Source organism: Oncorhynchus gorbuscha, linkage group LG19 (assembly GCF_021184085.1).
Source record: "Oncorhynchus gorbuscha isolate QuinsamMale2020 ecotype Even-year linkage group LG19, OgorEven_v1.0, whole genome shotgun sequence".
Taxonomy (NCBI): Eukaryota; Metazoa; Chordata; class Actinopteri; order Salmoniformes; family Salmonidae; genus Oncorhynchus; species Oncorhynchus gorbuscha.
Genome location: NC_060191.1, coordinates 67,112,356 through 67,127,201, shown reverse-complemented (window position 1 = coordinate 67,127,201; position 14,846 = coordinate 67,112,356). Strand labels below are relative to the sequence as shown.

The 14,846-nt window shown below is 45.8% G+C and overlaps 2 protein-coding genes across 3 annotated transcripts in view; both read right to left on the bottom strand.

Moving 5' to 3' along the window:
- The window catches only part of LOC124005384 (phosphatidylinositol 3,4,5-trisphosphate 5-phosphatase 2A-like), a 71,691-nt gene extending 67,797 nt beyond the window's left edge, over window positions 1-3,894 (bottom strand). The window contains 1 exon segment of the mRNA XM_046314585.1: window positions 3,325-3,894. Coding sequence (XP_046170541.1) covers window positions 3,325-3,494 — 170 coding nt within the window. The 5' untranslated portion in view covers window positions 3,495-3,894.
- Window positions 3,895-4,965: 1,071 nt separating this feature from the next.
- folr (folate receptor) lies at window positions 4,966-14,427 on the bottom strand. 2 transcript variants are annotated; one of them, XM_046316308.1, is made up of 5 exons: window positions 14,240-14,427; window positions 13,610-13,748; window positions 12,512-12,700; window positions 10,677-10,812; window positions 4,966-5,261 (listed from the first exon to the last, which is right to left on the bottom strand). In XM_046316308.1, exons 2-5 carry the CDS (start codon window positions 13,736-13,738, stop codon window positions 4,990-4,992), a joined length of 726 nt encoding a protein of 241 aa, XP_046172264.1. In that variant the 5' UTR covers window positions 13,739-13,748; window positions 14,240-14,427; the 3' UTR covers window positions 4,966-4,989. The 2 variants fall into 2 exon arrangements, with proteins under 2 accessions (XP_046172264.1, XP_046172265.1); XM_046316309.1 differs by lacking the exon at window positions 14,240-14,427 and having other exon boundaries at window positions 13,610-13,770.
- Window positions 14,428-14,846: the final 419 nt, after the last annotated feature.

The window sequence follows — 14,846 nt, the reverse complement described above, 5'->3', positions numbered from 1 at the left end:
CCACAATCATCTCCTTAGTTTTGTTGACGTTGAGTGTGAGGTTATTTTCCTGACACCACACTCCGAGGGCCCTCACCTCCTCCCTGTAGGCAGTCTCGTCGTTGTTGGTAATCAAGCCTACCACTGTTGTGTCGTCCGCAAACTTGATGATTGAGTTGGAGGCGTGCGTGGCCACGCAGTCGTGGGTGAACAGGGAGTACAGGAGAGGGCTCAGAACGCACCCTTGTGGGGCCCCCGTGTTGAGGATCAGCGGGGAGGAGATGTTGTTGCCTACCCTCACCACCTGGGGGCAGACCCGTCAGGAAGTCCAGTACCCAGTTACACAGGGCGGGGTCGAGACCCAGGGTCTCGAGCTTGATGACGAGCTTGGAGGGTACTATGGTGTTGAATGCCGAGCTGTAGTCGATGAACAGCATTCTCACATAGGTATTCCTCTTGTCCAGGTGGGTTAGGGCAGTGTGCAGTGTGGTTGAGATTGCATCGTCTGTGGACCTAAGCTTCACCCCCTATGTGTGAGTTTATGATAAACCCAGTGCTGTGTTTAGTGCACTATGCCTCCATCCCTCTGTTTCCCTCCGGTCCTCTCACGGTTTCCCTCCGGTCCTCTCACGGTTTCCCTCCGGTCCTCTCACGGTTTCCCTCCGGTCCTCTCACGGTTTCCCTCCGGTCCGCTCACGGTTTCCCTCCGGTCCGCTCACGGTTTCCCTCCGGTCCGCTCACGGTTTCCCTCCGGTCCGCTCACGGTTTCCCTCCGGTCCTCTCACGGTTTCCCTCCGGTCCTCTCACGGTTTCCCTCCGGTCCTTTCACGGTTTCCCTCTAGTCCTCTCACGGTATTTTTCTTGTCTATATTGAATACATCATTTAAACATTCACAGTGTAGGTTGGTAAGACTATGTGAACCCCTAGGCTAATGACTTCTCCAAAAGCTAATTGGAGGCAGGAGTCAGCTAACCTGGAGTCCAATCAATGAGGCGAGATTGGAGATGTTGGTTAGAGCTGCCTTGCACCATAAAAAACACTCACAAAATTTGAGTTTGCTATTCACAAGAAGCATTGCCTGATGTGAACCATGCCTCGAACAAAAGAGATCTCAGAAGACCTAAGATTAAGAATTGCTGACTTGCATAAAGCTGGAAAGTCTTACAAAAGTATCTCTAAAAGCCTTTATGTTCATCAGTCCATGGTAAGATAAATAGTTTATAAATGGAGAAAGTTCAGCACTATTGCTACCCTCTCTAGGACTGGCCGTCCTGCAAAGATGACTGCAAGAGCACAGTGCAGAATGCTCAATGAGGTTAAGAAGAATCCTAGTGTCAGCTAAAGACTCACAGAAATCTCTGGAAGATCCTAACATCTCTGTTGACGAGTCTACGATACGTAAAACACTAAACAAGAATGGTGTTCACGGGAGGACACTACGGAAGAAGCCACTGCTGTCCAAAAACCCATTGCTGCACGTGTGACGTTTGCCAAAGAGCACCTGGATGTTCCACAGCGCTACTGGCTAAATATTCTGCGGACAGATTCAACTAAAGTTGGGTTGTTTGGAAGGAACACACAACATTATGTGTGGAGAAAAAAAGGCACAGCACACCAACATCAAAACCTCATCCCAACTGTAAACTATGGTGGAGGGAGCATCATGGTTTGGGTCTGCTTTGCTGCCTCAGGGGCTGGACAGCTTACTATCATCAACGGAAAAATGAATTCCAAAGTTTATCAAGACATTTTGCAGAAGAATGTTAGGCTGTCTGTCCACCAATTGAAGCGCAACAGAAGTTAGGTGACAACAGGACAACGACCCAAAATAAAGTAAATCAACAACAGAATGGCTTGAACAGAAGACATTACACCTTCTGGAGTGGCCCAGTCAGAGTCCTGACCTCAACTCTATTGAGATGCTGTGGCATGACCTCAATAGAGAAGTTCACACCAGACATACCAGCAATATTGTTGAACTGAAACAGTTTTGCAAAGAGGAATGGTCCAAAACTCCCCCTGACCGTTGTGCAGGTCTGATCCACAACTACAGAAAATGTTTGGTAGAGATTATTGCTGCCAAAGGAGGGTCAACCTGTTATTAAATCTCAAAGGTTCACATACTTTTCCCACCCTGCACTGTGAATGTTTACACAGTGTGTTCAATAAAGACATGAACAATTATAATTGCTAGTGTGTTATTAGTTTAAGCAGACTGTGTTTGTCTATTGTTTTGTTTTGACTTTTTATGAGCAATTTCTGCAGAAATCCAGGTGATTCTAAAGGGTTCACAGACTTGTTCATCCCACTGTATCTGTACAGCCATTCATCCACAACACCTACACACCTCCCCACCTTCATCTGTGACAGTTGGTTCCACAGACAGATGACACGGCTGTTCCTCTGTAGTATCTGTCAACCACCACTATCAGTGCTCTGAAATATCAGCTAGCCCTATTTTCAGAAAATGCTCCTGTCTGATAGGAAGGGGAAGTGTGTGTGTGTGTGTGTGTGTGTGTGTGTGTGTGTGTGTGTGTGTGTGTGTGTGTGTGTGTGTGTGTGTGTGTGTGTGTGTGTGTGTGTGTGTGTGTGTGTGTGTGTGTGTGTGTGTGTCACACGCTAGGGAGAGGCCTGGGAGAGCTGTAAATTTGTGTGAGATGATGCCATGACAGCCACCAGGGAGAACTCCTGTCTCCTGTGTGTGTGTGACATGACATATGACTAACGCTGTATTGTCTGGACCAGAAGACCTGTGTTTGTGTGTGTATTGTGCCTAGGTCATGTCTATGTTGTTTTACATGACCAAGTGACCTGACCAGGTAACACGTCTCTCTAAATACCACGGAGTAGATTGGAAATACTCATTTTATTACACAGTAGTAGCGACAATGGCTGCCCATGCAACCCACTCGCATAGCGGACAGGACAAAGGCCCTGGTTCAATGATATGTAATCAACCCCTTTCCTCCCTTCCCTGAGCACTATTTCCTACTTATTACCTCCACAATGATTATATTAGGCTGCATAGTAGTGATTGCGGTTTAAATATGGCTACTGTTGGCTGTAGAAAAACAAGACTACAAACTTAAATTGAGTTGTTGTGGTGAGTTGACAGGCGCTGTTTTAAGAAACTTGACTTTTCCAGATAGTCCTAGCTAGTGAAATAACTAGTTAGTAGCAACAGCCGGATATCATTTTCCCTGTCGCTTACTGACTGCCACGATGTGTGTCCCTGCCAACAATGGGACAAATGCAAGACAGGCAACTCAGAAGTTTGTACCCTGCTAGTCTATCCTGAGTAAAGCCACACTTTCCCAATGATAACAGTAAATCCGGTTACTCACAGCACACACAAGGCGTACGCCCCGTTAACACTTTCGCTGTCCCGAACCAGGAAACTCCCGTCTCGTCCGGCGCGGGCCAGCAGCTCCTCGGCAGCAGCTCGACTCAGGTCCCGGTGATACCACAACGGAGGCGCTAGCCCCAGCGGCGACACCCCGCCGCCACCGGCCATCGCAACAGCCCCAGAAAACACACGGTTTCCTGAGTTAAACAAGCTGAACGAGGCGATAAATCGACAACGATTCGAGTGCGAGTAGTGTGAATCAGAGTTGGGAAACGCGAGAAAAGTGAGAAGTTAATAGTTCTCGGTGGGTCGTTTCTGACGCTTCCTCAGTTCCTGAAAGTCTGCCATAGAGGCTCCGCGGCGCTTCCCACGGAAATCATGGAGATGGAGCGAACCGGAGAGTGGGAGGCATTGCAGCTACTGCGAACTCAACTCTGTCCCTTTCGCTGTTCATTTCAGCCAAGACACAAGACTAGGCCTCACAAAAAAATAAACGTAATTTTATGTTGTGCATGTTTATGCAGCTTAATGTTTATTAATATAGTACTAACTAATAGGAATTCACTTCATGTTTTTAGTGTTGCATTTTCTATGCGAAGTGTGAGTCCACCTAGTGGTCATAAAATAGCAGCGCTCCAACAAGACTGTTCCTTAACACTTCTGTTTTGTTGTAAATGATTTTGTAAAAACCAAAAGCCTGATCCTTCAACCTATTCCTAAAGCTCAAATTAAATATGAATACGGGTATGCTGTTTTACACCATTCCACTCTCTACTACCACACACACAGACACACACACACACACACACACACACACACACACACACACACACACACACACACACACGCACACACACACACACACACACACACACACACACACACACACACACACACACACACACACACACACACACACACACACACACACACACACACACACACACAGAGTGAGGTGAGTGTGTGTGACCTCAGAGAGAGGCTGTGTATTAATAGCCATATTGACCATGTCCATCTTTCTGCTATTTCTGGCTATGTCATCAGACAGAGTGTGGTGTGTGATGTGTGTGTTCTGTAAGTGTGTGTGGAGGCTACATGAGTGTGAGTGTGTTTATGTGCTCATGTGAGAGAGTGTGTGCTGCATCCTAGGTAGCAGGGGCTATGGCCTGGTAACCACAGGTAATGGGAGGCTAGCCACACCCTTAAGACAAACAGAAAAATAAAAGACGAGAACAGACTGCATGAACACACACGCACACGCACACACACACACTGGGGATTGGAACCCCCTAATTACTGAGAACTGAAGCCAATTGGCCTCCCTCTCAGACTGGTCATGTGTTTTTGGTTCCCTGAAATATCCTAACATCCTAGACAGAGAGTAAGGTTCTGTTGGCAGTCTGAGTGCCAGGGAGGGACTCAAGCTAAACGCTGAACCCTTCTACGGTAGAGGATAGAGAAGAGTGAAGGAAGAAGAGGACAGAATGAAGAGGGAGTGACGGTGAGGACTGAAGTACTTATTCCCCTATGTCTCTGGTCAGAAGTAGTGTACATGTGGAATAGGGTTTGATTTTGAGACATATAGTCACAGAGAGACGGTTAATGTGTGTAGGGAGACAAGGACACATAAAGCCATCCATGACATGAACATCTGTGGTTTTATTCAGAGCAGGACAACGCTTAATGACATTGTTGCCAGGAGGAGGAGTGAGGCGGGGATAGCACGTTGCCAGGGGGCGTGGTTCAGGTAGTATTCCGCCACCTTCTCATTGGGGTTCTTCCCAGTGAACCACAGCTGCATGCAGCGGCCAGAAGACTTGGGCAGGTTGGTGTAGCTGTAGGAGTCAGACCAGATCTTCTCACACATTATCTGGGCTGTAGGGAAGATATCTGTCCACTTACGACAACTAGCCTCAGCAGGACAACGGTTACGGCCTGAGAGAGAGGGAGGAGAGGATGGAAGAGGGATAGAGTGGAGAGAAGAGAGGAGAGGATGGAAGAGGGATAGAGTGGAGAGAAGAGAGGAGAGAGGGAGGAGAGGATGGAAGAGGGATAGAGTGGAGAGAAGAGAGGAGAGGATGGAAGAGGGATAGAGTGGAGAGAAGAGAGGAGAGAGGGAGTATTTAAAGAAAATGTATGTATGTATGTTAGTATGTGTGTGTGTGTGTGTGTGTGTGTGTGTGTGTGTGTGTGTGTGTGTGTGTGTGTGTGTGTGTGTGTGTGTGTGTGTGTGTGTGTGTGTGTGTGTGTGTGTGTGTGTGTGTGTGTGTGTGTGTGTGTGTGTGTGTGTGTGTGTGTGTCAAATCAAATGTTATTTGTCACATGATTCTTAAACAACAGGTGTAGACAAACAGTGAAATGCTTACTTGTGAAATGCTTTCTTCCCAAAAATGCAGAGAGAAATAAACTAGAGAAATAATAAAAAAGTTATAACCTGTAATAATAAAAGTAATAATAAATACACAATGAGTAAGGATAACCTGGTAATATACACAGAGTACCAGTACCGAGTCCATGAGCAGGGGTACGAGGTCATTGGACCAAATGGACCAAGATGGCGTAGCAGTAAGTCGTCCTGTCGTATCGTGTCCCCTGTATATATCGTTTCTTTTTCGTTTTACATATTTTTCTTCGCATATCTTTAAAAACATTTTGCTAAACCTAAGCTTCCAAATACTCTCCTGCAACCCGCCTCACCCAATGTAACTACTTTTTCCTAAAGTATTTATATTTACTTCGGAACCGGAACCCCTCAACTGAAGCTAGCCAGCTAACCACCAGCTATGCTAGCGGTCTTCAGCTAACCGGTCATCAGCTAACCTTTAGCTCGGAAAGCTCTCGCCAGTTCGAACAACGCGACGCTAACCAGAGCATAACGGACCTATTTATTTTTTATCCCCGGATTCCCACCGCAAACGGAACATTTTTCAGCTGGATCTTCACAACTAGCTATCGAGCTAAACCGCAACCCCAGATGATTACTCCTGGCTAGCATTTCCACCCACTTAGCTTGAAGCCAGCCCGGCCAGAGCACCTGTGCTTACCACCGTAGCATACTCCTGGGCTACAATACCCGGGCCCACGACTGGTCTATCGATGTCACCGCATGAAGAGGAATAAACAGACTCACCCCATCGTGACGTCCCCCAAAGGCTAACTCTCTAGCCTTGCTATCTCCTTGCTTAGCCCAGGTCCGCTAACTGCTACCTTGTTTACCACGGCCTGCTAACTGTTAACTTGTTAGCACAGGCCTGCTAAACGTCTGCATCGCTGCGTCCCAAACACTCACTGGACCCATATGTACTTTCTATCTCTTTCCGATTTTTAAAATTTGTTTATACCTTCCGGAAACCTGCCTCACCCAATGTGATACGGAATCGCTATTATTTTTCATTTTTAGAACACACTCAAGAACCTCCAGAAGCTAACCAGCTAACTAGCTACAAGCTATTTAGTCATTGTTAGTTTTTTTAACCTGGATAACACTCGCCAGTCCAGCTTCCCTGCCCCATCCACCGCTGCCCCTGGACTCTGATCACTTGGCTACATAGCTGATGCACGCTGGACTGTCCATTAATCACGGTACTCCATTCTGCTTGTTTGTTTTATCTGTCGGCCCGTTGCCTCGTCAACGCCGTTTTACCTGCTGTTGTTGTGCTAGCTGATTAGCTGCTGTCTCACCTACTGTTTTAGCTAGCTTTTCCAATTCAACACCTGTGATTACTGTATGCTTCGCTGTATGTCTCTCTCAAATGTCAATATGCCTTGTATACTGTTGCTCAGGTTAGTTATCATTGTTTTAGTTCACAATGGAGCCCCTAGTTCCACTCCTCATACCCCTGATACCTCCTTTGTCCCACCTCCCACACATACGTTGACCTCACCCATTACAACCAGCATGTCCAGAGATACAACCTCTCTCATCATCACCCAGTGCCTGGGCTTACCTCCGCTGTACCCGCACCCCACCATACCCCTGTCTGCGCATTATGCCCTGAATATAAATTGAGAGATTTCCATACCCAACTATAACATCTTCTGTCAAGATAGAACTGCCAAAGGGGGAGGAGTTGCAGTCTACTGCAGAGATAGCCTGCAAAGTAATGTCATACTTTCCAGGTCCATACCCAAACAGTTCGAACTACTAATTTTGAAAATTACTCTCTCCAGAAATAAGTCTCTCACTGTTGCCGCCTGCTACCGACCCCCCTCAGCTCCCAGCTGTGCCCTGGACACCATTTGTGAATTGATCGCCCCCCATCTAGCTTCAGAGTTTGTTCTGTTAGGTGACCTAAACTGGGATATGCTTAACACCCCGGCAGTCCTACAATTTAAGCTAGATGCCCTCAATCTCACACAAATCATCAAGGAACCCACCAGGTACAACCCTAACTCTGTAAACAAGGGCACCCTCATAGACGTCATCCTGACCAACTGGCCCTCCAAATACACCTCCACTGTCTTCAACCAGGATCTCAGCGATCACTGCCTCATTGATGTTCTGAAAGAGCTGCAAAACCTGGACCCGTATAAATCAGCTGGGCTTGACAATCTGGACCCTCTATTTCTGAAACAATCCGCCGCCATTGTCGCAACCCCTATTACCAGCCTGTTCAACCTCTCTTTCATATCGTCTGAGATCCCCAAGGATTCAAAGGGGGAGACACCCTGGACCCAAACTGTTACAGACCTATATCCATCCTGCCCTGCCTATCTAAGGTCTTCGAAAGCCAAGTCAACAAACAGGTCACTGACCATCTCGAATTCCACCGTACCTTCTCCGCTGTGCAATCTGGTTTCCGAGCCGGTCACGGGTGCACCTCAGCCATACTCAAGGTACTAAACTATATCATAACCGCCATCGATAAAAGACAGTACTGTGCAGCCGTCTTCATCGACCTTGCCAATGCTTTCGACTCTGTCAATCACCATATTCTTATCGGCAGACTCAGTAGCCTCGGTTTTTCGGATGACTGCCTTGCCTGGTTCACCAATTACTTTGCAGACAGAGTTCAGTGTGTCAAATCGGAGGGCATGCTGTCCGGTCCTCTGGCAGTCTCTATGGGGGTGCCACAGGGTTCAATTCTCGGGCCGACTCTTTTCTCTGTATACATCAATGATGTTGCTCTTGCTGCGGGCGATTCCCTAATCCACCTCTACGCAGACGACACCATTCTATATACTTTCGGCCCGTCACTGGACACTTGAATATGTGGACATCTATAAGTACCTAGGTGTCTGGCTAGACTGCAAACTCTCCTTCCAGACTCATATCAAACATCTCCAATCGAAAATCAAATCAAGTGTCGGCTTTCTATTCCGCAAAAAAGCCTCCTTCACTCACGCCGCCAAGCTTACCCTAGTAAAACTGACTATCCTACCGATCCTCGACTTCGGCGATGTCATCTACAAAATTGCTTCCAACACTCTACTCAGCAAACTGGATGCAGTTTATCACAGTGCCATCCGTTTTGTCACTAAAGCACCTTATACCACCCACCACTGCGACTTGTATGCTCTGGTCGGCTGGCCCTCGCTACATATTCGTCGCCAGACCCACTGGCTCCAGGTCATCTACAAGTCCATGCTAGGTAAAGCTCCGCCTTATCTCAGTTCACTGGTCACGATGGCAACACCCACCCGTAGCACGCGCTCCAGCAGGTGTATTTCACTGATCATCCCTAAAGCCAACACCTCATTTGGCCGCCTTTCGTTCCAGTACTCTGCTGCCTGTGACTGGAACGAATTGCAAAAATCGCTGAAGTTGGAGACTTTTATCTCCCTCACCAACTTCAAACATCAGCTATCTGAGGAGCTAACCGATCGCTGCAGCTGTACATAGTCTATTGGTAAATAGCCCACCCATTTTCACCTAACTCATCCCCACACTGTTTTTATTTATTTACTTTTCTGCTCTTTTGCACACCTGGTTAAATAAAGGTGAAATAAAAATAATTTAAAAAATAAATTGAGGTGCATTCAGAAAGTATTAAGACCCTTTGACTTTTTCCACATGTTGTTACATTACAGCCTTATTTTAAAATGTATTAAATTGTTTTTCGCTCTCATCAAACTACACACAATATCCCATAATGATTTTTTAAACATTTTAGCAAATAATATAAAATAAAATTAACTGAAATAACACATTTACAAAAGTATTCAGACCCTTTACTCAGTACTTTGTTGAAGTACCTTTGGCAGCGATTACAGCCTCGAGTCTCCTTGGGTATGACGCTATAGGCTTGGCACATCGGTGTTTGGGGAGTTTCTCTAATTCTAGAAGGGGTCTGAATATTTTCCGAATGCACTGTATGTACATTTTAACTAGGAATTAAGTGACTAGGCTACAAGATAGATAATAAACAGTAGCAGCATATGTGATGAGTTACAAAGAGGTAGTGCAAAAAGGGCCAATGCAGATAGCTACCTGAACTATTTAATTAACTATGTAACAGTCGTATGGCTTAGGGATAGAAGCTGTTCAGGGTCCTGTTGGTTCCAGACTTGGTGCATCGGTATGGCTTAGGGATAGAAGCTGTTCAGGGTCCGGTTGGTTCCAGACTTGGTGCATCGGTATGGCTTAGGGATAGAAGCTGTTCAGGGTCCGGTTGGTTCCAGACTTGGTGCATCGGTATGGCTTAGGGATAGAAGCTGTTCAGGGTCCTGTTGGTTCCAGACTTGGTGCATCGGTATGGCTTTCCGAGCAGTATCAGAGTGAACAGTCTATGACTTCGGTGACTGGAGTCTTTGACCACTTTTAGGGCCTCCCTCTGAACCGGCCTTATATAGAAGCATTGATACAGCAAGTCAAGATGCTCTCATTGGTGCAGCTGTAGGACTTTTTGAGGATCAAATGTTTTCAGCCTCCTGAGGGGGATGAGCCGTTTGTCGTGCCCTCTTCACGACTGTGTTGGCGTGTGTGGACCATGTTAATTCCTCAGTGATGTGGACACTGAGGAACTTGAAGTTCTTAACACGCTCTACTACAGCCCCGTCGATGTGAATGGGGGTGTGCTCGGCCCTCCGTTTTCCTGTAGTCCACGATCAGCTCCTTTCTCTTGCTGACGTTGAAGGAGAGGTTGTTGTCCTGCCAGGGCTCATTGTCGTTGTGGATGACCAAGGAGTACAGGAAGAGACTATGCACGCACCACTGAGGGGCAGCATGGCGGATGTGTTGCTGCCTGGTTGTGTGTGTGTGTGTGTGTGTGTGTGTGTGTGTGTGTGTGTGTGTGTGTGTGTGTGTGTGTGTGTGTGTGTGTGTGTGTGTGTGTGTGTGTGTGTGTGTGTGTGTGCGTGCGTGCGTGCGTGCGTGCGTGCGTGCGTGCGTGCGTGCGTGCGTGCGTGCACCTGTGGTCCAGTCCCAGCCGTAGTGCCAGTCCTGTTTGCAGGTGAAGTCATCCTTGCAGTCGTCCCACCAGCTGTGGCAGTCCTCCTGACACAGAGGCACGTATAGGATCCGCTCCTTACGCCAAGACTGGTCCACCTACACAATAAAAGTCATAGAATGTTGATTCATTTTACATTGTAAAGTATAAAATACACATAGAAACTAGCTATGGGGAAACTCCTTGATTTCCCTCCTCCATTTTGTTTGTGGTGTACATACTTTATTTGAGTGGTTGTGCCATGGCTGAGACACCAAGGGGATTCAATTAAGCTGGTCTGGGTTGAACCGGCCTTTGGCCCGTCACGTGGTTGGGCGAAGCCGATGCGCCTCGCTCAAGTTAAACAGTAATCTGCGCCGTTCGGTCTTGTTGTCGAGAAGGCAGCTTGATGCCTCGATCAGAAACATACAATCCCCTTGAATTTCATGACTACTTTTCATTTGTTATCAAAAGCAATCACTTTTGATGTGAAAACACAGAATGATGCTTATTAACCCTACTGAATCATATGTATTAATCCGACTGAATCCTATTTATGAATCCTACTGAATCATATGTATTAATCCGACTGAATCCTATTTATGAATCCTACTGAATCATATGTATTAATCCGACTGAATCATATGTATTAACCCTACTGAATCATATGTATTAATCCTACTGAATCCTATGTATTAACCCTACTGAATCATATGTATTAACCCTACTGAATCCTATGTATTAACCCTACTGAATCCTATGTATCAACCCTACTGAATCCTATGTATTAACCCTACTGAATCATATGTATTAATCCTACTGAATCATATGTATTAACCCTACTGAATCCTATGTATTAACCCTACTGAATCCTATGTATTAACCCTACTGAATCATATGTATTAATCCGACTGAATCCTATTTATGAATCCTACTGAATCATATGTATTAATCCGACTGAATCCTATTTATGAATCCTACTGAATCATATGTATTAATCCGACTGAATCATATGTATTAACCCTACTGAATCATATGTATTAATCCTACTGAATCCTATGTATTAACCCTACTGAATCATATGTATTAACCCTACTGAATCCTATGTATTAACCCTACTGAATCCTATGTATTAACCCTACTGAATCCTATGTATTAACCCTACTGAATCATATGTATTAATCCTACTGAATCATATGTATTAACCCTACTGAATCCTATGTATTAACCCTACTGAATCCTATGTATTAACCCTACTGAATCATATGTATTAATCCGACTGAATCCTATTTATGAATCCTACTGAATCCTATATATTAATCCTACTGAATCCTACGTATTGGGGCAGCAGCGTAGCCTAGTGGTTAGAGCGTTGGACTAGTAACCGGAAGGTTGCGAGTTCAAACCCCCGAGCTGACAAGGTACAAATCTGTCGTTCTGCCCCTGAACAGGCAGTTAACCCACTGTTCCCAGGCTGTCATTGAAAATAAGAATATGTTCTTAACTGACTTGCCTGGTTAAATAAAAGGTAAAAAAATAAAAAAATAATCCTACTGAATCATATTTAGTAATCCTACTGAAACCTACTCACGTGCGTAACCTAGGCCTACATCACTTTTATTTTGAGCCAACTTTTCTGTCAGCCAGAACTAGGTACCTGCATCACACCCGGGAGGCAGCCTGGTTTCAAAACGAATGAAATCACTTTTCACCACACTTGCCCGGGCCAGTTTATTCAAATTCCCTCAATGCTGGGGGCCTTTGTCTAGTCTGGCCAACTGATAGATTATCTGCCTAGGAAATGATCTATGCCTTTACCTGCTGTATCCAGGGCCCCAGGTGAGGTGAACACTCGTAGAAGCAGGTGTCCTGGGTGAAGTGTTTCTTGCATTTGGGGGTCATGATACCACAGTGATTCCAGTTAAAGTTGTACAGGTAGGAGTTATCATCATGGGCCTCCGCACTGGTGTTAGCTGTACAACAGGCATTATCTTTCCATGGAGCACACTACAGGAGGAAAATGTAATTATCCCTCCATGGAGAACACTACAGGAGGAAATGTAATTATCCCTCCATGGAGCACACTACAGGAGGAAATGTAATTATCCCTCCATGGTGCACACTACAGGAGGAAATGTAATTATCCCTCCACGGAGCACACTACAGGAGGAAAATAACATTATCCCTCCATGGAGCACACTACAGGAGGAAATGTAATTATCCCTCCATGGTGCACACTACAGGAGGAAATGTAATTATCCCTCCACGGAGCACACTACAGGAGGAAAATAACATTATCCCTCCATGGAGCACACTACAGGAGGAAAATGTAATTATCCCTCCATGGAGCACACTACAGGAGGATCATGTAATTATCCCTCCATGGAGCACACTACAGGAGGATCATGTAATTATCCCTCCATGGAGCACACTACAGGAGGATCATGTAATTATCCCTCCACGGAGCACACTACAGGAGGACAATGTAATTATCCCTCCATGGAGCACACTACAGGAGGAAAATAACATTATCCCTCCATGGAGCACACTACAGGAGGAAAATAACATTATCCCTCCATGGAACACACAACAGGAGGAAATAACATTATCCCTTCATGGAGCACACTACAGGAGGAAAATAACATTAGCCCTCCATGGAACACACTACAGGAGGAAAAGCATGAACATAGATAGATTCATTATTAATTTAAAGATTAATAAATGTATGCAGTTTTCCACCATTCCACTCACTCTACTTCCACACACACACACACACACACACACACACACACACACACACACACACACACACACACACACACACACACACACACACACACACACACACACACACACACACACACACACACACACACACACACACACACACACACACACACACACACACACACACACCTGTTGATAGAGTTGTCCTTCGGCGCCAGGCTCTTTTTTGTGGTGTTTGGCATCCATACACATGTTGAGCTTTTCTAAAGACTGAGCCTGGCTGGCCAGGGAAAGCAGCAGGATCAATACCCACCACATGTCTCTACAGCTGGGTCGGTAGAGGAGAGAACACACAGATACTAACTACACTTCTATCAACACACTGCATGGGTAAAGCACACACACACAGGCACACACACACACACACACACACACACACACACACACACACACACACACACACACACACACACACACACACACACACACACACACACACACACACACACACACACACACACACACACACACACACACACACACACACACACACACACACACACACGAACAGATGAACAACCCAGAAGTCTGCTAAAAACACATTGAGAAAGATGTCTAACAGTTACATGCTGGTCTGTTGCAGGAGGAACATTTTAGTGTTGTATTAAACCTTTCCAGCACACACATTCTTCACAAAACATAGTCATCTTTATAATCTATTCATTTACTGTAAATCTCACACTCTCTCAAATGAACCCACATCTAGACATATGATAAGCATGAGCCCATTAGAATAATACAACAATGGATTCACAATACCTTGTCAAATGTATTGGTGCAGAAGTCCTGTTTCAATCACCTAAACGTGATTTTGAGTCCTTTACAATGGCAGGGCAGCTTTTGGAACCTCAGGTGTGTGTATGATCATATGTGTCCGTGGCTTGTGGGAAACTCCCTGACATGCAACCACATGAGAATGGTCTCAACGGAGCAAAGTCTGCCTCTGTGTGTGTGACTGTGTGTGTGGGGAAGGGGGGGGGGTATTGTGAGGTCTCTCTGCGAGGGAGGTTTCGCCGTTATCTCAAGCCAAGGTCTCAGCCTCGTCACGGTAAGATTCCATCCACCAGTAGTTTATGCACTGAAGGTGTGAAAATGGCAGCATGACCTGATAGATTACTGCAGTAAAACTTCTAGAGACTTTAAAAAAAATCACTCTTAAAGAGAACATGTCCTGTGACATATCTAACACAGGATGTTGCAGTTATCTGTCATAGTGTAACAGTGTTGCTTCTGTCCCTATTCTTGCTCCTACCTGGGCTCCAACCAGGGACCCTTCTTCACATATCAGCAACTGCCTCCCACAAAGCATTGTTACCCATCGCTCCACAAAAGTAGCGGCCCTTGCAGAGCAATGGAGCCAACTACT